The following is a 25,209-nucleotide window of genomic DNA, read 5'->3' as shown; positions in this document are numbered from 1 at the left end:
AAGCACTTGGAACACTGGACCTTTCTGGAGATGAAGTACACAGGCTCAGGAGCAGAGGGTAAGGCTGAGCCTGCCATTCTGAGCATCTAAGGGGCATTCTAGGGCCTCAGGGTCCAGACCGGTGATGGTTGTGGTAACTGGAGAAAAAAAAAAGTGCTCTCCATGTGGGCTAATCTTGGAAAGCACATTTATTTATCCACCAATAGAAATACCCCAGAATATGTACACAAATGTTAATTCTGACCTAAGCTCTGGGCTGGAACTCCAGGGGGTCCAGCAACAGTCAAGGAGTGATCTTAAACTACATGTGACTGTGTAAAAGAGCAGAAAAGAGAGAGAGAAAGAAAACAAAACACCAGAGCTCTTAAAACACTTACAGGGACTTATACATCTCAAGGGCTTGGTACAGCCTCCAAAGTGAGGATTAAACAAATGTCTGGAGAGCTGGGCTCAACAGGGAAGAGCGCCATTTTCATATGAAGCTCCAGATAATCCCATTGTTAGCAAGAAGGACGATTTTGACTTTCACTTTTCTTTCACAGTGAAGATGCAGCCATTGAATGCAGCAGCAGAGGAATAAACTACAATAAAGTATGGAACTGGGTTCATCACCTTACCTACATAAAACATGAGCAGAAATGTTAAAGCCCCACTGAACACAGTTTCATTTAAAATTAAATTAAGGGGCTGAAGAGATAAGTCAGTAGTTAAGAGCACTTACTACTCCTGCAGAGGATCCAGGTTTGGTTCCCAGCACCGATATGGTGGCTCACGACTATCCATAACTTCAGTTATAGAAGAATCTAACCCATTCACTTTTCTGATCTCCATGGTTACATGGTGCACAGACCGACATGCAGGCAAAATACTCACACATAAAATAAAAAGAAACACGTCTTAAAATAAAATAAGTAGAATTAAATTCAAATATACACCAAACAGAGACATTTAAGCAATTAAATATTAGAATCTTTCTAAGAATCACCATCATCAAGATATGTGTGCCACTTTTGCATTCCAAACTGATACATCTGTAACGTGGGAAACATTACCAAAGAAGGACGGGAAAGACTGAGAGAGCGACAGGACCAGGACATCAGTTATGATATTATATCTTCTACATATAATAGGGATGTGCCCCCAGGAAATCTCAACAATACAATTACCTAAACAAGACCTGTACCTTGACCAATTATCATTCCAACACAGACTAGGGAGATCTCACAAGACCTCACCCCCAGATGAAGAGATACAGGTACTTAATGGCTGCTCAGAAAGGAAGAACTCTTCTTCTCCAGGAATGAACCCCCTCATGGGTCATCCAATTTCAAGTCATTCCGTCTAAACACAAACACGCATGAGCAATAGTAAATGAACCCAGAAGGTTGTGTGTATATACGTGTATGTATATGTTTATATTCATATAACAATAATAATTAAAGAAGCAGTCACAGAAATTTAGGAGCAGTCACAGAAAAGGTTGGACAGGGAGAGGAGGAAAAGGAAAAGTTGTAAACAAAGTACTTATAAAATTATCAAGAAAATGTATTGTTTTAAAATAAAAAGAGTCAATATCTCTAGATATAGAAATATCCCTGTCTTATAACTTATCCTAATATAAGTTAGGATATCCTTTACTGCAAAATATCCTTTACTCCTGCATAGCCCATCACCCGATTCTAAAAAAGGGGGGGCTCAAAGTATATGTAAATGATGGAAGAAATTACTTTGTAAAAATTTTGGCCAGGAAAATCCCATAATCAACCAATATATTTCACTAATAAATTAACAACTAGAGCAGTCTTTTACCATTTATAAGCCTGTGCTACTAGTCCCCTACAGCTCTTATTCCTCTTATTCTTATTACATTTCATAAATTATAAAGTGTAACTTTATAATTTAGAAATAAAGAAGAAAGCTTTTTATCTTCTTGTGCGCACCCCTCCCCTGATCCTTGCATATAGATACCTGTATTTTCATCCAACACTGAGCTTTGTAAATGTGAGGCTGGCTCTATTTTGATCACTTTGAGTGTGAGTCATGTCATTTAATCCTCATTCACAAACCTGCCAGAGAGGCAGGACTCCGATTCACACATGAAAGCCCAGGACCTGGAAAAGGTCAGGGACACCGAATTGAGGTTACCTAGCTACTGAGTGACAAGGCTATCCTTGGAAAACAAAATGAGCCTGTCTTCAAAGTCTTTGCTGCTAATCCCCATCCAATGACCCAGGCGTCCCAATAACTTTACTCCCTCAATTTCTCTACAGCACAAAGCCAAACACCAGCCTTACTTGGCACTGCTACAGTCAATCCCCCCCCCCCATGCCCTGAGAGGGTGGAGAGCAAGGATGACCATGCCAGGAATCAGACTGGAGACTATTGCCATCTTGTGGTGAGCTTTTGTCCATGCCCCTGTAAGACAAAGGTCATCTTGGCTCTGTATCAAGTTTGATGACCTTCATCTTTGAATCCTCATGCCATCCCCCCAAGTGCTAGGATTGCAAGCATGAGCCTAGTTTTATGCAGTGCTGGGGATCAAACCCAGGGCTTCGTGCATGCTGGATGAATGCTTTACCAACTGAGCTACGTCTGCAGCCATAATTCAGCATGTTTTATTCCTCTCTAGAACTTCCATTTGATCCTTTACATGCTTCATGTTTTTCCCCATGAGCATTTCTACCCTAGGCCCTGAGATTGCTTACACTGACTCTTTTATACCTCTGCTGACTAGTTCTCCTGCCCTCAGCCTCAATGGGCCCACCTTACTGCATGGCTTTTCTTCTGGTAGTGGACTGTATCCTCCTCCTGCTGCTTCTCTGCCTGTCTGGTAGTTTCTATGGAATCTAGCACAATAGACAACTTGAATTGGTGAGTGATGGATGTGACGGTCTCCTTGAAAGGAAAGCTGGGGTTTACTCTGGCTCGGATCTAGGTTTTTCTCTGATGGTTCTTTCAAAAATCATTCTAAAAACTTGTCAGGGAGCTGCAGGAATCTTGGCAGAGAGCTCACCAGTGTCCCTGCACTACTTCAGGAAGGTGTAGTCTTTCACTCTGCTGGATGCATTTTCCAGCCCTGTACCCTCCTGAAACATCCACATGCTTTCTTTCTTGTGTTTTAGTTTCTCTGGCCATGTGACGTTTTGTTGTAAGTGTCCTTGTGTCATCACTCACCCTTGTTCCACTCTGATGTGGCTCTCCAACACTGTCTCCATCTGAGACCCTCTCCTCTTTTTTCCCCGCCTCTGAAGGGAATTGGGGAGGTGTATCACACTACCTGAATTATTTTATTGTCTCAGTGGCTTCGTGCTGCGGCGCCTCTTGAATCTGCCTCCCTGTCTGTGCCTTGGCTTAGAGACAGCCCCTGTAGTTAGTGTTGTCTTCATCATCCCTCCTCTCTTTCTCTCTGTTACAGGTCTGCACCGGTTACTGTTCAGTGTCTGGAAAAGGCCTTTCATGTCATCTGTTTTTGATGGAAGAGGATTCTGTAAACTTTGTGAAGCAGAGTGATTCTTCTACCCTTGCTGGGAGCCTCGTTACCTGTCTGTGTATCCCTCTAACTGGGTATGCCGGAATCACTCTGCATCAACTTCTGGAAAGCACCAAATAAAATGAAAACACCTCTACGCTACACAAATGTCCTTCAACTCAAAGAACGCTTGCTAAGCAGTTCCATGGTCAGGGTACTGAGTGTCTAGAGATGAGATCCAGGCCGTACCATTAAGAGTTAAGAATCATGCAGGGAAATGTGGAGGGTGTCGATGCCTGAATGTCCGCAGATCAGGAACAGCTGAGCGCATCTGGCAGGGCTGTGAGTGGGGAAGGACTCAGTTTTCTTTCAGGGGCTGGCTGCTGGGAGTTTAACCATGCTCCAGTGACTGTATGGGCAACAGGAATTGGACTTGTGTTTCTTCTTTTTGTGTGTGGGGGGGATGAGGAGAGAGGCCACAAGGGTGAAAGGGAAAACCTGAGAGCACTGGGGAGTAAGTGTGATCTGGGTGCATGACATGACATGCCCAAATAACCAATAAAAATATTATGTTGGAAAACAAAACAAAAACAAACAAGAATTGTAGATAGAGGACTCAGTCAGAACATTGTGCCAGGCACATTTAGTGACAGACGGTTCCTACTTGGGAAGCTTGCTGTTTTGAGGAAGAAGAAACTGAAGGACAGCCTCTGGGGTGAGGTGGCACATCAGAGTTGAGAAACGTGTGGGTAGTGCATGTACCAGGAAGAAGCAGCAGAGTAAAGGCCAGCAGGAAAGCGGGGAGAACACAAGGGAGGGCTGAGTTCCCGTTTCTCTGAGCAAAGGTTTTGAGAGGAGCTTAAGGCTGACCTGGAATGAACTAACATTTTAGATTCAGGAAAACACAATCCTGGGGTGAAGTCAGAAAGCTCAAAATATCTATAGTAAGACACAAAGGGGTGTATTTCAAGAGATAACAACTTTGCTTTCAATGGGATATAAAAATGTACAAAATATAGAATGTCTGTAAGTATGTACATGCCATATATACACATATATTTATATACATGTCACACACACACACACACACACACACACACACACACACCATTGGCATCCTTGGCCCTTGGAAAATAAGCTTAAGTGTCTTGTAGACCACAGCAGAGATGCTGCTTCCTTCAAACCAAATTGAGTCTAATGACTTTCTTAGTTGTTCATTTGTTAACAATGACTAGAATTTTCAAAAATATTAAGCTGCTGTTTTTTAAAAAATATATATATTAATTTGATTGTACTTTTGTACACCCCTCAAGAAGCCCCCTTCCCCACCGCTGCCACCACCGCTTCCGCCACAGGACGACATTCTCGTTTTGCATCCGGGTGTTCTACTTCTTCTTCTTTCGGCAGCATTTTCGACCTCTGTTCGAACATTTGCTTATCTGTTCTTCCTGTCCAAGGCAGTTGAGCACAGCACACCGGCCGCCTCTTATTCGGCAGAAGAATCTTCGGAGTCCATTTGCGAGGAATCCAGCCCCTGTGAGGGGAAAATAACAAGGAGATTTCAGAAAGAGAGTGTTAGAAAGACACCGGATCCGGCAAACCACTTATCGCTGAATTAGTTTCGCTTCGCCTTTGTCTCTTTTCTCTCTTCTTATAAAATCACAAGTAAAATTAATGGTGGTCTGAGCAGGAGGCAAGCAGTGTCTCTGTGGGCTGCTCCTCAGCTGTGAGCACACAGTGGCCTGGGCTCTAAGTCCCACAAGAACTGAGGGCTGAGCCACCATAGTCACCAGAACCTTTCAAGAAGCTTAGCATGTCTCTCTCCCTCTAACCACTACAGCCCATTAGAAGAGATATCTGTGGGTTTGTGTATCAAACTAAATTGTTCATTTCTGTCAGAATTAGAATTTCACATCAGCTTTTTCATATCTCATTAGTAGCAGTCCAGTGATGAGGTGGGTGGAGAGCTGGGATCTGAGGCACTATTTACTCTTTTAAGAGTGGAACAGGACAGACACAGAAGCCTGCTCTAAGGCTCTTAATGATTGTTGTTGCAAGAAAACATTGGTGATAATTGGTATCCATTCAACAAATCCACCCGATCTCATGCTCACCGAGAAGGGCAAAGTAAGTGACACATTATGAACCCTTTCCACCCATCGTATTTCCCAATCCATCTTACCCGGAGCAGGCACCAAGAACAAGATGAGGAATGCAAATAGCAGATAATGGAGCCTCATAGTTGACTGCTTCCCAAAGAGCCAAGACTGGGCCAAAAGGTGTGCTTGTCCGCCTATATAACAAGGTAAGCCATGATTACAATTCTTGTAATGTCACAGCAATGACAATATGACATATTTCCTGACGTGTCTTTCCAGTGTCTCTCACCGCAAAGGACACACCCACTCACCCAGGAGCTTACAAACCTGATGGGTGTAGTCCAGTTTGACAGGACTCTCCTGAGGTCCTCCAGGCCCTGGGCATATTTCCAGATCAGTTTCTGGCCATGGGCACAGATAAAGCTGGTATGGACAAGATATTTTTTTAGGGATGGCCCCAGGGCATGTAGCTTGGTACTAAATTGCCCTTGTATATAGTCTTATGCTTTCTGTAACTATTTAAAAACTTGGAAGGGACTTTTGGGTCTTCTGAGAACCAAATTGGTTAAGCTTTGAACACACTCAGAATTGAGAGACAAAACTAGAATTTAGGTAGCGATGACAAAAGTAAAAATGGGCTGTATTGTAAAGTCTTTGCTATGGGGGTACTCTAGTTTAAATGGAACCTGTCTTGTACTTCATCAGTGCCTGAGAACTGTCAAGATTCGTGAGTAAGAGTGTTTCATTTTATCAGAGAGAGAGAACCATAGTGATACATACTCATCTTCTCACTACACCAGAAAGGCTTACAAAGACAACACTGACAATGTCTAGATATTCTTGACCCTGAGCTTCTAAAGAAGGCCAAGGTTCAGTCAGTTCTGCTGGGTGTAGCTTCAGTAGCTGAAGAGTGAATAGAGTATTGACTAATATACTTAAATGCTGAGGAATCCAATTACTGGTTTATGCTCATTGATAATCTAGTCAGTCAGGAGATCAAGTTACCCACACGGGGCCCAGCTGTTGCAATGTGTTCAGTGTACCTCGAGTGGATCCAAGGTTCTAGGTGTGTTAGTTTTAGGATGGAAGGGGTTCAAAATGCCAGGGTATCTGGGATAGAAAGGAGGACAACATTTGATGTGTTCTCTCATCTCACAAGGGGCTCGAGCCTATGTGAGCAGACGTTCAAAGAGCACAGGCCCTGACCAGGGAGACTGGCACATATTCAAGCACTATTCTAAATGTATAGAATAGTGGCTCGGGCTGAAGAGCGGGTTCAGAGCTGTAGATTTAGGAATGCTTTGGAGCTATAGACACTGTCTTTTAGAAATCTAGTTTCCCTCTTACATCTGGGATTAGAGACAGTGGGAAATGTTTTGAAATGGAGAAAATAGATGAGTGTGCGGAGTAGGCTGGGTAATGACTTGGCAGCCCACCGTATCTTACATATTACAAAAGATACAGGAACTGGTCTAGGTGTCAGAGAATGACTAGATTGCAACCATGACCATCCCATCACTCCACTAAAAGTGGAGATGACTCACTTTTCCATGTGGAAAGCAGATTCTCCAAGTGAACATTTGGCTATGACACGGGGTGTGGAAGGCTGAGAGGCCTTTCCAAGGCACCATCATTGTCTCAGAAGAGGCACATTAGGAACAGAAGCCGCTTCTCCTTGTTAAGCCCTTGAAGGTTCTGTTCGTTCTGCTCTGTGTCCTCCTGCGGTCTCCTATCTCTCAATGGCATCTCGGCTGTGCCTGCAGTTTAGAAGATACTGTCCTCCCTTGAAGGCAAGTTCAGAAAGCTAACTCATGATAGCAGAAACAGACCAGGGAAAGCATAGGCTTTGTTTCACACTGGGTAACTGAGCTGTGGGACAGCACCAGGACACTGGATATGAACCGACACCCGGTGTCATTGTCAGACCAAAGGCTTCTCAGAGGCTTTGTACCTCATGTGTAGGAACCCTCGTGTGTAGAGGGTCCTGTGGCTTAAGCACCACAGACTGCTGAATGTTGTTTGATATCTTTCTCTATCCACTGTACTCCATCCACTATCTCAGGGTGAGAGAGCCAGGGAGAGAAGGTGAGGGCAGAGCATCCAGAGCAGGGATGGAAACTTAGCAAAGAGGATCCCTGGCTCATCCTGAGTCATGGGATTCAAGTTATGGCCAATTCAACAGTGCAGGCAGTCACACAGATTTGTCCTGATTTGCCCCCAGAAGCAAGATCACAGAGGTGGGAAGCACAGAGCAGCTGGGGAAACAGTGAATAGAAGCTAAGATATGGGACAAGTTTGCATTTGATTTAGTTAACGAAGCATGGTATGGTGGAACTGAAGCTAAGATTCAAGCTGCCTAGAATTCTGATCCTACCGATAACTCGTCACATGGAGGCAAAGGAGATGGCCTGGAACAGTGCATGCAACTTAGCTAGTGAATCTTTTCTTTAACCCTTGTGTTTTCATAATCTACTGTAAATAAGGCCATCCGTGATGGTTGGAGCTTGAACACTGTGAAATGTTCCACTCGGCTAGAAAGAGTCACTGCATCTGGAGCATTCTGCCTTCTGGTTCTCACAGAAGACATGTTCCAGAGCACAGTCTTGTAGCCTAGGGACTTCTGTTAGGGGGAACAGCCCTGCACAGGCAGTGTGGGCCCCCAGCTCGGTTTTGTTCGTTTGCTTGTTTTTTAATTTTTTTTAATTTATTACAATTTATTCACTTTGTGTCCCAGCTGTAGCCCCCTCCCTCCTCTCCTCCCAATCTCGCCCTCCCTTCCTCTTCTCCTCCCATGCCCTCCCCCAGTCCTCTAGTAGGGGAGGTCCTTCTCCCCTTTCATCTGACCCTAGCCTATCAGGTCTCATCAGGACTGGCTGCATTGTCTTCTTCTGTGGCCTGGTAAGGCTGCACCCACACACACACACACACTCAGAGGAGGTGATCAATGAGCCAGCCACTGAGTTCATGTCAAAGTCAGGCCCTGTTCCCCTTGCAAGGGAACCCACTTGGAGACTGAGCTGCCAATCACGCAGCTGTACTGTCCCGCAGCTCAGTTACCCAGTGTGAAACAAAGCCTATGCTTTCCCTGGTTTGTTTCTGCTATAGTGAGTTAGCTTTCTGAACTTGCCTTCAAGGGAGGACAGTATCTTCTAAACTGCAGGCACAGCTGAGATGCCATTGAGAGATAGGAGACTGCAGGAGGACACAGAGCAGAAGGAACAGAACCTTCAAGGGCTTAACAAGGAGAAGCGGCTTCTGTTCCTAATGTGCCTCTTCTGAGACAATGGTGGTGCCTTGGAAAGGCCTCTCAGCCTTCCACGCCCCGTGTCATAGCCAAATGTTCACTTGCAGAATCTGCTTTCCACATGGAAAAGTGAGTCATCTCCACTTTTAGTGGAGTGATGGGATGGGCTACACCTGTGCAGGGATTCTAAGTTACCCCCATGCATGCTCCTTGGTTGAGTATCAAGTCTCAGAAAAGATCCCTGGTTTTTGGTTCTGTTGCTCTCCTTGTGGAGCTCCAGTCCCATCCAGGTATTTCTATAACCCCCTTCTTTCATAAGATTCCCTGCACTCTGCCCAAAGTTTGGCTATGAGTCTCAGCATCTGCTTTGATATCCTGCTGGGTAGAGTCTTTCAGAGGCCCTCTGTGGTAGGCTTCTGTCCTGTTCCCTGTTTTCTCCCTCTTCCAGTGTCTGTCCCGTTTGCCTTTCTGAATGATGATTGATCATCTTACCCAGGGTCCTCCTTCTTGCTTAGCTTCTTTAGGTGTACAGATTTTAGTTTGTTTATCCTATATTATATGTCTAACATCCACTTATAAGTGAGTATAAAGCATGTGTGTCTTTCTGCTTGGCCCCCACCTCTTGTTAAGGATGTGGTCTAGGCCCATTCGTGTGATGCACTGGTCTCTCAGGGAATCATTGAGGCTCAGTCTTGTAGGCTCAGTTCTCCACCACCACTTCCGATCCTCTTTCTGTAAGAGTGGATGTACTCAATTTGAAGAGCTGATACTTTCAGAGAGCTGATACTTTCAGGGCTGATTACTTGGTTTAGATACCAATGGGGGCAGGGGGCTTTTTAGTCAAGGAAGACCATTTTCTTCTGCTCTCAGCATCTCTTAGTTGCTTGTAGTTTCTAGTCTGGCACCATGAGATTTCTCCCTTCCATGTTAGCATTTGTTTTGGTGTTGTACTCCTTAGCTCTTGCTTGGGCAGCGATGTTGTTGAGACCTCACTGGTATAGCCTCTCTGATATTTCTGGGGCAGAGATCATGCTTAACATAAAGGCCTCTTTTCAATTTTTTTTTTCACCTACCACATCCCACCTTGGTGTCTAGCAGACACACATGCTGCTTGGGTTTGGATGAGGAAATAGCTTAACAGAATGAACCCACGTTCACACTGGTCACCGACTACACAGAGTGCTCTTATTGATCTCTTATCAGATAATGAGCCCAAACCCCTCAAATTGCCCTCCATGGCTGTCTTTCCAAAAATCAACACGCTTAGCTTATATTGCCTGGACAAGCACTACAGGAAGGACAAGGAAAACCAAAATTGCATGGAGGGATGGGGCCTCCGGAGACTGCAGGGAGTGCAGTCTGAAGACTGTGCTGTCCAGAGCTCAAGGCTTAAGGCAGTGAACACTATGTACAGAGATGAAGGCTGGAAGGCTGAAAGGCTGGGGTGGATGCTATCTGAAATCTGGTGGTCTTTCTGCTATTCTATGCAGCCAGCCTGCCTGGATCTTCCAGTATCTTGAGCATGGTTTAGGCCCTAACTCTGAGCCAGTCAGTGAACAGAACCCACCCTTGAGAGAGGTCCCAAGTGCTTAGCATTCTCCACTGGTAGAACCTGTCCTTATGCTTTTTAGAAACCCTTCCTCTCTCAGTCCTATCCCTGAGCTCTGCTCTTCAGCTAACAAACAGTACACACTCTTGCTGTCGAGGTCATAGGTGTTTTGCTGCTTTGCTAGGAAGTTTCCGTGTAGCTGTGCCGAAAGCTTTGTTGTGAGAACTGTCACATGGAGATGTTTTCCCCAAAAAAGTTTGACTGTGTTTAATGTGCAAGAGAGTTAAATCACAGGACCAGACTCCCTAGAGATTTTGATCCTGTCTGACTGACCAAGTCCAGCTGTACCAGGTTTTCATTCTCATCTCTTCAGGTTTTGTTTCTCTGCCAGCCGTGATAGCCGCAGGGACCCCATTACAGAGGAGGGTGCCACTAGGAAGGAGAATCAGTGGTGACACTTGGCAGGTGGTGATAGAAGGCATGATCTGGAGAGAGAACCAGGATGGCCTAATTTTTGCTAATTTGACACATGCACAGAATACATTTTGATTAACTCCATCCCCATCCTTCCTCCACATTCTACCATATCCCCTCACTACAATTCTCTCCCAGTTTCATATGTTCCTTAGGAAAAAAAAAATCACCTGAGTCCGCTTAGTGTTGCCAGTTTGTGCGTGCACAAACAGACATCTACTGGAGCATGGGTGTTCTCTTGGGGGTCCCAACCCTGAAGATAATGGACACACCCTCCTCCAGCAGCCATCAACTGCCCATAGCACTTCAGCACGAGGCAGAACCTAGTGACTGCCTTCCCTGCACATGCTGAGACTTTGTCTGGCTTCGTCAGTCCTTGAGTACGCGGTCACAGCTGCTGCTGACATGCTCAGACTAGTTCAGGAATCTGATGTAGGCGCTCTGTCACAGTTTCCAAAATCACAACCGACCCCTCCCCTGGCAAGGCTGACTACCAACTCTTCAGACTGAAATCAAGCAAGAGATAGTACTTCAAATTTTACCTAAGGTTTCCCCAAGGACATTCTTATGTTTTAATTGAAATAGAATTACATAACTTTCCCCTTGACTTTCCTCCCTCCAGCCCCTCCCAGCTATCTTCCCTGGAACCCCACTTTCAGGTCTCTAGCCTCTTTTTCTTTGATGATTGCTATTGTTACATATTACACATATATGTATGTTTATGTTATGTGTATGCACAAATACATATAAATGCAACCCTCTGGATTTGTTTTTTGTTGCTGATGAGTGCGTAGTTTCAAGGTTGACCACTCTGCTTTATAGGAACTCATAAGGGGGCTCAGAGAAGCTAACTCTCTTCTCGAAACAGTCATTAGTTGCCATAGTTTCGTCTAGTGGAGGGACCCTGAGAGAATTTCCCTCCCGTGTTAAAACGTCCATTGATATTGCCATTGTTCTTGTCTTGTTTATGCAGCCGTTTCTAGGAAAGACTGTTTGACAGCAGTCTCCCTGGTGTTCTGTGTCTGACAGACTTATGTGCCTCTCTTCTGAGAGGTTCCTTGTCCATAGATGCAGGAGCTGGGACGTAGGTGTATCCATTAAGGCTGGCCTCCATAGAGTCTCTGCATTGTGTCCAGTTGAGGTTTTCTGTTGTAGTCTCCATTTGTTGAAAAAAAAAAAAAAAGAGGCTTCATTAATTGGGATGGCAGCTAATCTGTAGGTATAAGAATAAGATTTAGATTGTAGTAAGGCATGCTGGTCTAGCAACAGGGCACTAGTATATTCTTTTCTAAAGTCTGTGACCTCACTAGCTCTAGCAAGCTGGCTAGATTTCCAGTACCAGGCATGCTTTCTTCCTGTTAAACAGCCTCTTTTCTTTCATTATTGCTATTATTATATATTACACATATATGTATGTTTATGTATGTGTATGCACAAATATATATAAACACAACTTTCCGAATTTGTTTTTAAAGTCCGGTTAGATAGCTGTGAGTTGCTGCCTACTTGTGAACACACTTAGTGCACGCTTATGTGTATTTTGCCAGGCTGGTAATTGTCAGGGTTCATAAGTGTTGCAGCTTGATACCTGCTTCCCTCTCCTGGCAGCTTGCATAGTATTTTATGAAACCATGGAAGACAGAGCATAGGAAAGAGACTTACAGGTCAGATCCAGCTCAAAGCATTCCACATTCCCCTGCAGCTTAAATGTGTGTGATGTCTACAGCAAGGTGTGGGCATCTTCAACCCCTGAGAGGCCACAAAGGCCTGCATCTATAATCTGCATTTCTGGGGAATCACTTCAACTACACTCACCAACTGTTTGAAAGGAGGTTTCTCATGCCTGGGGTTTTTGTAAACCTATGGTTCTTAGAGAGAACATTGTCAGCCCAAGTGACTTATATATATTATAATTTTAGGTAAATATAAAATGATTCTTTGAGGATTTATTAAACAACCCTGTTTCTATTAGTTCCTCATGCATCCTTCTCCTTTTGTATTGCTCTCCTTCCTTTCCCCATTTATATTACTCCATTTTCTCTATCATCTGTATCCTGCTGTTTCTCTCCCAACTCCCCTCCACCTACAGTATCTCTATACTTTTCTAGTCCTAGAAAAGTTTGAAAAGCATGTCGTATATGCACTGTTCTGGCTATTTTTCTGTCAAACCGACACAAGCTAGAGTCATCAGAGGAGAGAGTCTCAATTGAGAAAATGCCTTTACAATATTAGACTGTAGCCATGCCTATAGGTCATTTTCTTAATTAGTGGAGAGAGAGCCCAAAGCCCATGATGGGTGGTCCTTTCCTGGGCTGGTGGTCCTGATTCTATAAGAAAGAGGCTGAGCAAGCCATGTGGAGCAAGCCAGTAAGCAGCATCCCTCCAAGACCTCAGCATCAGCTCCTGCCTCCAGGTCCCTGACCTGCTTGAGTTCCTGTCCTAACTTCCTTAGCTGGTAAACTGTGATGTGGAAGTGTAATCTGAGTAAAACCCTCTCCTCCCTCAAGTTGTGTTTTGGTCATGGTGTTTCACCACAGCAAGAGAAACACCAACTGAGACATTTACAGCTGAGAATTTAGGGCTAGAAGCTGTTGATGAGAGAGGTGTTTGTCTTTCTGGATCTAGTTTTTTCAATATAAAAATTTCTAGGTTCTTCTTCTGTGGCCTGGTAAGGCTGCTCCCTGACTCCTGATGAGACCTAATAGACTAGGATCAAAAGGAAGGAAAGGAAGACCTCCCCTATCAGTGCACTTGGGGAGGGGCATGCATGGAGAAGGGGGAGGGAGGGAGGAATTGGGAGGGGAGGAGGGAGGGAGGAATTGGGAGGGGAGGAGGGAGGGAGCTACAGGGAGGATACAAAGTGAATAATGTGTAATTAATAAAAAAATAATAAATAAATAAATAAATAGATAGATAAATTCTAGATTCATCCATTTACCTGCAAATTTCACAATTTCATTTTTCTTTGCACATGAATAGTTTTCCATCTTTCATATTTCCATTCATCTGTTGAAGGTTGTTCTTCTACCTTTAGGCTATTTTCATTCCCTAGCTTTTGTGAATAGAGCAGCAACAAAACATTTCACACCATTTTGGCATCTATCTAAGTCATGTGGTAGATTTATTTTTAGTTTTTTTGAGGATTCTCCACACTGATTTCCAAAGCAGCTATACCAATTTGCATTCCCACCAACAGTGAATGACAGTTCCCTTTCCCCCATTTCCCATCTCCCATATCCCCAGCATTCACTGTTGGTTGTTTTATTGACATTAGCCATTATGACTGGGGGTGAGTTAAAGTTGTTTTATTTTTAGTTTTCCTAGTTACTAAGTACTAAGTATCTTACTTTTCTATTGCTGTGAAGAGACCCCATGAACAGGGAAATTCACAGAAGAAAAGGTGTATTGGGCTTACAGTTTCAGAGAGGGTGAATCCAGGAGCATCACGATGAGGAGTGTGGCAACAGGCAGGTATGGCACTGGATCAGTAGCTGTGAGCTCACACGTGACCCACAGAAGAGTGAGAGAGAGACAGACAGAGGAAGGAAAGGAGAGAGCTATCTGAGGATGGATGGAATTTTGAAACTCCAGAGATCATCCCCAGTGACACAGCTCCTCCAACAAGGTCACACCTTCTAATCCTTCCCAAACAGTTCCACCAACTAGGAACCAAACATTCGACCATAGTGAGCCTCTGGAGGGAATTCTTATTCAAATTATCACGCTAAAGATGACAAATAATTTTGTAGGTATTTCTTAGCAATTTTTATTTCTTCTATTGAGAACTCTCCGTTTCAATCCCTAGCTCATTTTTTTTCCCATTGGGTCATTTGTTTCCTTGACTGTTTTCTGAGTTCTCTGTGTATTCTGCATAATAACCCTCTGTCACATCTATACGTGGCAAAGATTTGTTCCCATTCTATGAGTTTCTTCTTTATTAACTGTTTCCTTAGCCGTACAGAAGCTTTTGGTTTTATGAGGTTGGGGTTGTCAATTGCCAACCTTAATTTTTTGGTTAAAGGAGTCCTGTTTAGAAAGCCTTCCCCGTCTTTACATCTTTTAGGGAACTGCCTTTGTTTCCTTCCATCAGTTTTAGTGTTTCGGGTTTTGAATTTGAGTTCTTTGATGTAATTGGATCCAGGGTGATAGATATATGTCTAATTTCATTCTGCTCCATATAGACACCCAGTTTCCCTAGCACTATTACTTGAATATATTGTCTTTTTTTTCCAGCACATGTTTTTGAGCTTTGGTTTCTCCTCCTTGTCAGATATCTCTTGGTTATAGTTCTAAGTTCTCGTGTTTGGGTCATCTGTTTCATTCCATTAGTCTACATGTCTGTTCTGTGCCATGAATCTTAGGATGCTCTTTTTCTATCACTGTGCTGTGGAGAATGTTGTCAGAATTTTGATTGGGACTGAATTGAATCTGTAAATTTCTTTTGGTAGGATGGTCATTTCACAATATAAACTCTACCAATCTATGAATATGGGATGCCTTTCCACTTTCTAGTGTCTTTATCATCTGTGTTTGTTTGTTTGTTTGTTTGTTTGTTTGTTTTAGAAATTTGAAGTTTTCAATGTAGAGGTCTTTCACCTCCTTGGTTAGATTTATTCCAAGATATTTCATTGTCTTTGATGCTACTGTATAAGTCACAAGCTAACTGATTGTGCACCTCGAGAATTCTTGACACTACTGTAAATGGGAATCTGACCATGACCTCTGCCTCAGTGCTCTTGTTGGTGTTGTACATGAAGGCCACTGAATTTTACAAGTTGATTTTATACCCTGCTATTTTGCTGAAATTGTTGATTGTTTCTAGAAGTTTTCTGGTGGAATTTTTGGAATGTTTTCTGTGTAGTATGCATCATCCGCAAATAGAGATAATCTGACTTCTTGTTTTCCTATTTGTATCCCCAGGGGTTGTTTTTAATATGGTGTCTGACACAATCACGTAATCAGGGTAATCAGGACTGGTTATTAAAATGAACTTGTTGTCTAATGGTGCAACGGGCAAGGGTGAAACATTGACTGTGATGGCTGGTTCCCAACAGAGCTGTGACTGTGTAACGGCCCTGTAGCTGACACTTTATTCTTAATTTGTACTTTAATGCATTTTTCTGACCCAAATGATGTGATGATAGGTAGTATTATAATCTGTATTGTGAGAAGAATGAAACTAAAGTTTTGGAAGCCAAATTTTGGTGGCTAAGCCATCTGACTCACAGACTGTTCTGCTAAAATCCCCCTTTTCTACTAGAGCTCGTCTTTTGTTTTTACATCCACCTTTTTTGTCAGAGGTTCAGAAGTTCATTTTCTCGGTGGAAAGACCAGCGAGGATAAGCGACAGGATATGGATGCCAGGGATTTAGGAACTGAAGATATGCCCACACATGCAGTGGGCTGCAGAGAAACTCTGGTTTTGGGAATGAACAGGTGACCCTCTTATGAAAGTGAAGGCTGCAGCGTCTTTGCTGCTGGCGCTGAAGAGAAGTCTGGTCGCAGCCTCTCGCCTTCTCTTTTGTGTTCTTCAGGGCCTTGGAGTTTCGTCCGTTAGGAATCAGCGAGTCTCCTCTATGAAGGCTAGACAGTGAGGACTTTTAGGCTTTGCTGGCCACATGGTTTCTATTGTAATTACTCAACTTCATGGGTATAGTGCAAAACGTATCTGAAACAATAAGCGAATTTCCTATGGCTCTGCCCCAGCAGGACACTATCTACACAAACAGGTGGCATCTGGCTTTAGCTAGTGGGCCATAGCTTGCTGACCTCTGGTACACATTCAGGGGACAAAGGGTCTGGTGCACAGTCTCCAGGGTGGCATCAGTAGCCTTGCTGCCTGGCATCCATGTTGTGGGCCCTGTCCTTTGGATCAGGGCCTTGCCTTACTGGCACTTTACCCACTGAGCTATCTTCGCAATCCTCTGAATACACATGAGGATGTGAGTTCCATCTCCAGCACCCACATAAAAGCCAGGGACAGTGACACACGCCTGCAGTCAATCAATCTCAATGCTGGGTGTCTTCTGTATGTCAGATTATGCGTTCCTCATACCACCGCACACACCAACAGCCAGAACCAAAAATACACTGGGGGTCTGCCTTTTAAGGAGAAGGCTGTGGGGGTGAAAACTGATAGCCGAGTTTCCCTCTCAATCTCTGCCCATTTTTTGCATGAGCAGTGGCATGATGGTGCTACAGAGTACCCTCATCAAGAAACAGTCTTTACCCAAAGGGAAAAGTCTTTTTCTTCACACTTGTTTTCATTTTTATATATTATCTATGTATTTTATTTCACCGTCATTACAACTGCACTACCCTGGAAGGCAAACAGCTGTCCTGAGGAGTGGTACAAACATTGCATCCAGGAAGGTTATGATGTGAAAAAAAAATGAGATTATCCACACTCATGCTCAAAAGAACAGCTCGGGAAGCCTGAGTGGCTGGACCAATGCCATTCTAGGCAGAACGCCATGGAAACCCCTTTCTATCACACTCACCCTCCTCAACCTGGACATTCTATACACCCACAATTATCCTGCTGCTCCTCAGTCTGGTCACTTGAAAGGGTCCCCAGATAAGAACAGACCAGGAATGGGATCTCCAAGAGTAAGTGGGAGAAAGGAAATTAATAGAGTAGGAGGAGAGCTTTCCGGCAACAGACTGAGCCTGGAACACACAAGACCCCACTTGGAAAATCAGCTTTTTGGAAGACTCCAAAAAAAAAAGTATAAATTTGCTTGACTTTAGAATTTTCCCATCTCTAAGGAAACGCTGAAGCCATTTGTGTTTGTATCTGACAAGCCTAGAGCAGGTGTGTTAGGGAGTTGGAGGACGGGAGGCAATGAAAGATGATTATCACTGTTTTCTGTGAGCAGCTGGTGAGGAAACTCCCTCCATCTCGTGCCTGTGAGTGACAGCTGCAGAGTGGCGGGGCTGAGAGAGGATCACGGCTGCTCAGGAGGAACCGGGATTCTACAGCGTGGGTGACTGCTGTCACCTCAAGATACAAAATAAGTGCCAGTCCCAAATCTTGAGAAAACTAGCTACAGCAGCCACCTAGGTCAGATCCCTGTGAAGGTGTCTGGGCACAGCAGTAATTTTTCCAAGCTCCAAAGATGGGGCTGATCATTGTCGCAGGAGAGGATGTTGATTCCTTCAGCTTGTGTGTGGCACATGAGTGGCAGAGAGACAGGCCTTGCAGGAAGAATCCACGTCCTTCGAGCCTCCTCCCCGTGACAACGCAGTGAGGGCAACAGTGAAATGAGACACTTTCTGGTTCCTATGTTTATGCTCACCTGTGATGTCCACCACGCCCAGCATCAAGCATTACAGTGCAGCCTAGTAAGCGAGTCATGACTCTCAGCTACCAACTGGTCTGGCAAGGTAGATTCCAGGAAGCCCCAGGTTGACTCACCAAAGCCTTCCATCTGCTGGGAAAGGCCCAGATCCGTACCCCGTCTCACAGTGTAAACCTGCACCCGGATTGCTAACATCCACAGTGTTTTCCTGACCTGCAGGGTGGGGTGGGGCGGGGGTGGGATGGGGGATATGCGTTTTGCAAAAGGAATGGGGTAAAGAGATGCTCCCTCTATAGAGGAGGAAGACAGATGTACACAGTGACACAGAAAGGTTTCTTCGGAAGACTTCATTACCTATCTCTTGGTCCACCCTTCCAAGAGTTTCCTCCTCTGCTGTCCCTCCCTTCCGATTGCTGCCCTGCCTCCTGCTCTGGCAGCAATTACTTCTTCCTTAGGTTTCCTCATCCTGCTGCTAGGAGTGAGCCAACAAGAACACAGAACAACCGGGCCTCGCTGACCCTGTCTATATCCTGGGGGGCCTTGTCCGTCTGAACGCCAGTCTGGCTTTTGTGTATTTTTTTTTAACTCCCATCATTTCTTCTTTATTTCCTTCCTAACTTCCTTCCCTCCCCTGCCCCCTCCCGTCATCTCCCTCCTTTTCTTCCTTTTCCTCCTTCATCTTCTCTCCTTCCCTTTCTTTCTTCTGTCCAATAATACAAAATAGACACACAGTTTAGGAAGCAAGAACAGGACAACTCTGGGAGTTCTGGGTATGTGGCTGCTTGAGGTACACACCAGCTGCTGTCTGCTGAGGAAGAAGGCCAAGGAGGTGGCCTGGCCAATGTGTTGTAAAGCTTAGAAATGTGCTGGGCATGAGGAACAGAGGCCCAAAATCCAAGAAGTAAATGGTTTGGGAGGTTAAATTTTTTAAAAGATTTGAGCTGATTAAAGCTCAAGGAAGGGCTGCAGCTGAGTTTAGTGGGATTTGACATGAGGGGTCTCAGAGGCCATGTTGGGGAAATTAGGTATAAGTGCCGAGACAGATATTTAGGGAATCCCAAGACCTGAGAGACACAAAGGGACTCTGTCCTTCTTGCCCTCGTCCCATTGGCTCAGCGCCTGTAGCAGGCATATGGCAGAGGGTCTGTGCCTCAGTCCCTCCGTGTTTTCAAATAGTCTTCAAGCAACTGGCTCAAGCCCTCTTTGGAAGCTCACATGTCAGGGTGAGACGGCTGCTGTGGGAGTGTGGAGATCACACAGTGGGTGAAAATCCTTTGCTCCAACTGCCAGGCTGTAACCGGAGAAAATCTCCCACCTTCCCCCAGCCACCTTGACACCTGCCCGTTCCCTCTTTTCTTCCAAGATAGGACAGGGGTCCCTTGGCTCTTGAGGTGACTCCCAGACTCATCCCCAACCTTGCATGTCTAGAAACATCCCAAGTATGGCAGAAATCCCAAAGTCCTCTCACATACTCCCACCAAAGGGGGAAGACAGGGCTGCCCCATTAGTTGCACAGCCTTGAACTGCTTTCCTATCTCACATTCCCATTCCCCTGTCTCTAGAATCTGTGTGATACCCAGGATGCTAATTAAGAAATAAAGTATTTCTAGTAATTCCTCATAGTAACAGAAAGCAAACACAAGGATGAAGTTGGGTGTGCCTTGGAATCCTGCCTGGTCTTTGGGACATTCCTGCCATCACTGGGATGCTGAGAAAACCTCATCTGACTTTTGCATTTTGCCCTGAGTCAGGCTACACTGATGCTCTTTGTCTCCCAAGACCCCTCCCCGTGGGTCATACAGAAGCCGCCATCCCCTGGCTGCCCTGCTGGCAGGAAGAATGATCTGTGAATCCTCGGACTCCGCTGGAGGAAGCATGTTTCCTTGCACGTGAGACATGTGACAGCTGCCAAAGGAGTCAGTGGTGGAGTCCATTGTGAGCTAATACACCCTGGGCCTCTCCCAGGAGGAGGTGTGGGGACCTGGCAGGTTCACCTGGCACCCCTCCAGCCACCCTGATGACTCAGGAGTTTAGAGAGCCATCCATTGTCTGCGGACTGACAAAGACTGGCTTGTGCCTGGAGTGAGGAAAGCAGCAGAGGACTGTGGTCGGGCGGAGCTCCTAACTTCCAGAGACTTGACTCTCTGGAGGAGAAGTGTGTGGCCCTGCTGAACCAGATCCTATTGGGGACGTGACTTTCGCAGGCATGTTCTGTGGAAGGACTCTGCAGGCAGTTCCAAAAATGGAATCCTGATGCTTTGAGCTGTTTCAAATTGCTGATAACCGTACCTAGCTTGTGGTTCCCAGACAAAGTGTTTAGGGTGTTTCTTGTTTTATAAATGCATATTTCATCTGTCTGTCACCTTCTGGCTCCAAGAGAGCTGTCCTGGGGACTGGTGACGGGGCCACCCCATGAGTCTAAGCCAGCGGTTCTTAACCACTGCCACGGCCCCCAAAAGAACGTCAGAAAGACACAGAGATTTACATTCTGATACATAACGGCGACAAATTACAGTTATGAAGTGGTAAGGGAAACAATTTTATGATTCGGGGTCACCACAACTCCAGGCTCTGTAGGAATGGGTCGCAGTGTCTGGAAGGTTGAGGACCCCCACCAAGGATGCGGCCACGCACACATCACGCTCTGGTGACCAAAAAAATAGGAGCAGAGCACTGAGGGAAACCCGTGCTGAGGTTTGGCTCAATTAATTCACCAAGTCACACTTATTTTTTTCTTGTTTTGGTTAGTGAAAGTATAAATGTTAGCGTTTGTGACTACCAGACCCTTTACACTTACGCGGCCTTTAAGTGCAAAGCATCATGAGACTAGGACACACTGAAATGGATTATGGGGCCAGAAGGCTAAGCGCTCTAAGAGGGATGCCCAAAGGGCACAAAGAACAAAGAGACAAAGCAAGAGGTGATGTAGGGAGGGGAGCAGCTGCCCAAACAACTCAGTCTGAGCTGGATTCTTCCCCACTCACTGGGGTGGCCTAGAGCGTGCAGCTAACGTGTGTGGAGCAGAGATAAAGACACTACAGCTAGCACCAAGAAATTCCCGCTAGAGGTGCAATTAATTCTGAATCCTCCCGCAATTCCAGGTGTTTTTTTTCTCTAACCGTGGGACCAGCTTCCGCGGAGAAAACAAAATTAAAAATTTAAAAATTAAAACCCAAAACCAAGCTGGGTGTGGTGACGCACGCCTATGATCCCAGATCTTAAGAAGGCAGAAGCAGACAGATTCCTGTGAATTCGAGGCCAGCCTGGTCTACAGAACGAGTCCAGGACAGTCAAGGCTACACAGAGAAACCCTGTCTAGGAAGGAAAACCAACCAACCATAAAACCCTTCTGGCATTAGCAGTGGCGGCGCGCCCTCTTGTGGTCGTTATTGGTATCGATGAGTGGCCTCTAGGCCCAGGGTTTTTTGTTTCTGTTGTTGTTTTGTTTGTTTGTTTGTTTGTTTGTTTGTCTGTTTTGTCCTCCAGAAAGACAATCAGCATTAATACCAGCCCAGAACTGTTGAATACCGAAAATACTTTCATTTAATAACATGAGAAACTGTATGGTGAGGAGAAAAGGAATGAATGCTGTTCTTGACACTCATCAGGAGCTCTAAATCAATTCCTTCAAACTCCAGGGGCACCTCTCACTGGCACATTACCTATCACATCAACTCTAAACCACCTGGGGGAAGCCTGTTGCTGGATGGCAATCCGGTTCTTTCCCACTGTCACTGCGGAGCTGTCTGTCTAAGCCTCGGTTTCCAGCAGGTGGGAAGGCTGAAGGTGCCCCTTCTCTTCCGTGTCTGAGGCACACAAACTAAGAAGTTTTGCCTCTCAGCCAAAGGACATTCCTGCAATGTTGCCCGGTTTCCCACTCGAGGCTGTTACACAGGGATGCAGACTGGGGCTCAGTTAGCAGAATGCGTGCCTAGCATGCATGTGGACTGAACACACACACGCCCAGCATGAACAGCTATTGTGATGGTGCACGCTTGTAGCCCCCCCCCGCCCCCCCCCCACCCCCCACCCAGCCCCACCCCCACCCCCCACCCCCTCACACACACACCCACCGCAACACACTGTTGGTGGATACGGTAGGTAGTTTCCAAGGCCGGCCTGAACTACGTGAAAAAGTGTCCTCAAAAACAAAATAAACAACCAAACACACTTAAAAGCATATTACAGAGTGAGCGATGTATTCTATGGTGTGAGTGTGTAATAGGGATTGATGAGATCCATCTGGCCTGGCTCTCGGTTGTTCTTGTACCATGTGTAGGCTGTGTGGCGGGAAGAAGGCAAAAGGGTGGCTCCTCTCAACACTCTGTTTGTGGAGAATCCCACCCAGAACCCCTAAAGAAGCATCCTTCTGCTCTGGAAAGCTCTGGCGTCCTGCGCTGGAGCCTCAAGCATCTAGCTCAGCTTCTTCATAACCCTGGGAAGGAGGAACACACACTTCCGGCCCTCTGAGCCATGCTCCGTTGGGAGGGTGGAACCATGCCCCTGATCCATCAATGCTCAGCGCTGGTGGCCACTTCTGGCAACCGGCCACTCTGGCTGAGACAGAACTGTTGAGCTCAGAAAGGTGGCTCTCAGAGCAGAGGCTGAGCCTGGAGCCAGCACCCTTCCCAGACAGGCATGTGTTTCACTCTGTGCAGCACAAGAGAAGGCTTTAAGAGATGCTGGGGTCTGAGGCAGCCTCCCTTCTCTGCAGCCCCAGGGATTCTATTTAGGGGGGAAAAATTAAAATAAATGCACTAGAAAAGGCTGCAGAAAGACAGAAGCCAGGATGTAAGACGCTCATTGTAACTTGGGATGAGGATCCAGGCCAGAAGTAGGTCACACGGGTTCATAAGCAAGAGTAGATTCAAGCAGTAAACGGAAACACAGGAAGAGGGGTTTTTGTCTGTTTATCTGGAGAACACTTGGCCTGTGGCCTCTAACACAGCAGCACATTTCTCTTAATGATGGCCTGCATTCCTCCCCTGTAGTTAATTCACTGCTCTTAGGCTGCTGCCCCCACAGTTTGCTGAAGAGCAGCAAACTCCTGAGGTCCTGTGGAGCTTCAGGTGCTCGGAAACATTCTTTTAAAACAGCAGAGCGGGCTCAGGACGAAGGTTCAGGCACTGAAGTCTTCACAAGTCTGATGGCCTGAGTGCCACCCTAGGACCCGTGGAGGGAGGAGAAAACTCACCCCCAAAATCCTTACCTCCATGCTCTCTCTCTCTCTCTCGATCGCTCCTTCTCTCTGTTCTCCGTCTGTCTCTCTGTCTCTCTCACACACACAAAGACGACAATACATACACACGTATATACAAACACACACCAATAAACATTTAAAGATAAAAGTAAGAGTGATCACTCTTACAGGCTCAAGAATCCCATTTATGAATTTCTTATTCGTGGCAATTTGAGTGGCCTCAAGAGTATTTTTCATTGTCCTTAAATCCCAGGAATGGCCACGCTTAAACCTGACTGTATTCTCTGTAAGATGGCAAGTTCGCCGTGTTACTCGGCTTGGGTGATACAAGAAGAAATGCTGAAAGACGACAAACTAGGTTATGTGTTGGTAATGACGTGAGGAGGCTCCGGAGATGGGGCAGGGGCCCTAGCGACCTGAGCAAGAAGGAAGAAGCTAGCACTGGGCTTGATAAGCTGGATGCCGTAGAGGACATACGGCCAGTAAAGTGGCCATTCCTGGCCCTTTGAGAACGGCGTCTCAGGAGCTGAGCTTGGTTTCTGCTCTATACTATCCCTGGGTGTGTGGGGGAATATCACCCGCTACAAGGAAAGGATGGAGTACAGGACTGCAGAAAATGCCAGGGACTCCTCAAAGCCCTTTAAAAATAAATGGTAAGTTAACGCTTTGTCGATCAAATCCTTTCATCAAACCTCTGCCTCGGTGCTAGGTTCATTCAACAAGCGTTTATTGGGCACATGCTGCACAGACCCAAGGCCTCTGGGGTGCTGCCAGGTCTCCGTCTTCCAGGAGCACCCACCCCACACCCTAGTTCTCAATGAAACTGGGCACGCAGCACCTGTTCCAGGGGTCCGAGCAGATGTCCCCCTTTTTCTCACCAGAACGGCACATAAAAAGTCTGCAGTGGCCCCGCTGCATGAGGCACACGGTGTTTCTGATTCCCGGTGGCATGTCCCCTGTGGGTGCAACAGACAGAGATGAAGGGCAACGCCAGCCCACAGCCCGGTGCCCACAGCGCGCTGCCTTCTTACAAAGCTAAGCCCCAGCTTTGGGAAGACTTGACCCCTTAGCCTTTAATAGCAACAGTTTCTATCTCACGGTGTGACCGGGAGGGCACGGCATGCCAGGTGTGAAATCCCCTGGCCCACCATAGGCCCTGAGAAACTGGTGTTGCACTGGGGTTCTTCAGCTGCCTGGAGATAGAGGTCCTCTGTGGGGAGGAAACCTCCCCTGGTCAGTGCCTGGCAGAAATTTCACGCTCTCCCTGCAGCTTGCTTCCTTGTGCACAGACTCTGGGCTGCCTGGACAGACCCCTTGCTCCCTTCCAGCTCTGATACACATATGACTGTAATTCCTTGCTGAATTAGGCATCTTGGAAAACAGAGCAGAGTAATATGAGGCAGGCCTCTGGATGTAGAAAATTAGAAGTGGGCTTGCCTCCTGGCTGTGGCTGGATTTCCACTCTTATTACTACTATAAGAAGAAGAAAAGTAAAAATATGACTTGTGTGTGGCTTTCTAAGTAAAAAAATAAATGAGAATCCTCATAAAGAAAGCACTATGGGAAAGAGATGGTTAAAAAAAAAAGAGAGAGACCATTCTAACAAAACAACAGTAACACAACATAGGTCTTACATGCTTAGAAAAATAGTCTCCTGCAAAAGCCAGACTTCAGATGGGTGCTGACTTATGGGGATATGGAAATGTGGTGTAGCCCACCTTGACAGAAGAGCCACTAACCCAAAGGCTTCAGCATCAGGAGCCAGTTTTCTTTGAGTAATTCATTTTCTTTCACTGGAAAATCTTTTTAAAGGATACAGCTGGTGAGTGTGTGTGTGTGTGTGTGTGTGTGTGTGTGTGTGTGTGTGTGTGTG

At 45.7% G+C, this 25,209-nt stretch overlaps 2 protein-coding genes across 2 annotated transcripts in view; both read right to left on the bottom strand.

The window, feature by feature from the left end:
- Positions 1–4,854: 4,854 nt before the first annotated feature.
- LOC129666320 (beta-defensin 14-like) lies at positions 4,855–5,709 on the bottom strand. Its single transcript, XM_055593357.1, has 2 exons — positions 5,652–5,709; positions 4,855–5,003 (listed from the first exon to the last, which is right to left on the bottom strand). Exons 1-2 carry the CDS (start codon positions 5,707–5,709, stop codon positions 4,855–4,857), a joined length of 207 nt encoding a protein of 68 aa, XP_055449332.1.
- An 18,434-nt stretch (positions 5,710–24,143) lies between these two features.
- Positions 24,144–25,209, bottom strand: part of Spag11b (sperm associated antigen 11B) — a 1,601-nt gene continuing 535 nt past the window's right edge. The window contains exon 2 of the mRNA XM_055593292.1: positions 24,144–24,292. Within this exon, the coding sequence (XP_055449267.1) occupies positions 24,144–24,292 (149 nt within the window). The remainder of the gene's footprint in view (positions 24,293–25,209) is intronic.

The sequence above is a fragment of the Psammomys obesus genome, unplaced genomic scaffold (genome assembly GCF_907164565.1).
Source record: "Psammomys obesus unplaced genomic scaffold, mPsaObe1.curated_primary_1811, whole genome shotgun sequence".
Lineage (NCBI taxonomy): Eukaryota > Metazoa > Chordata > Mammalia > Rodentia > Muridae > Psammomys > Psammomys obesus.
Note: the sequence above shows the minus strand (reverse complement) of the source record. Positions and strands in the feature narration are given on the sequence as shown.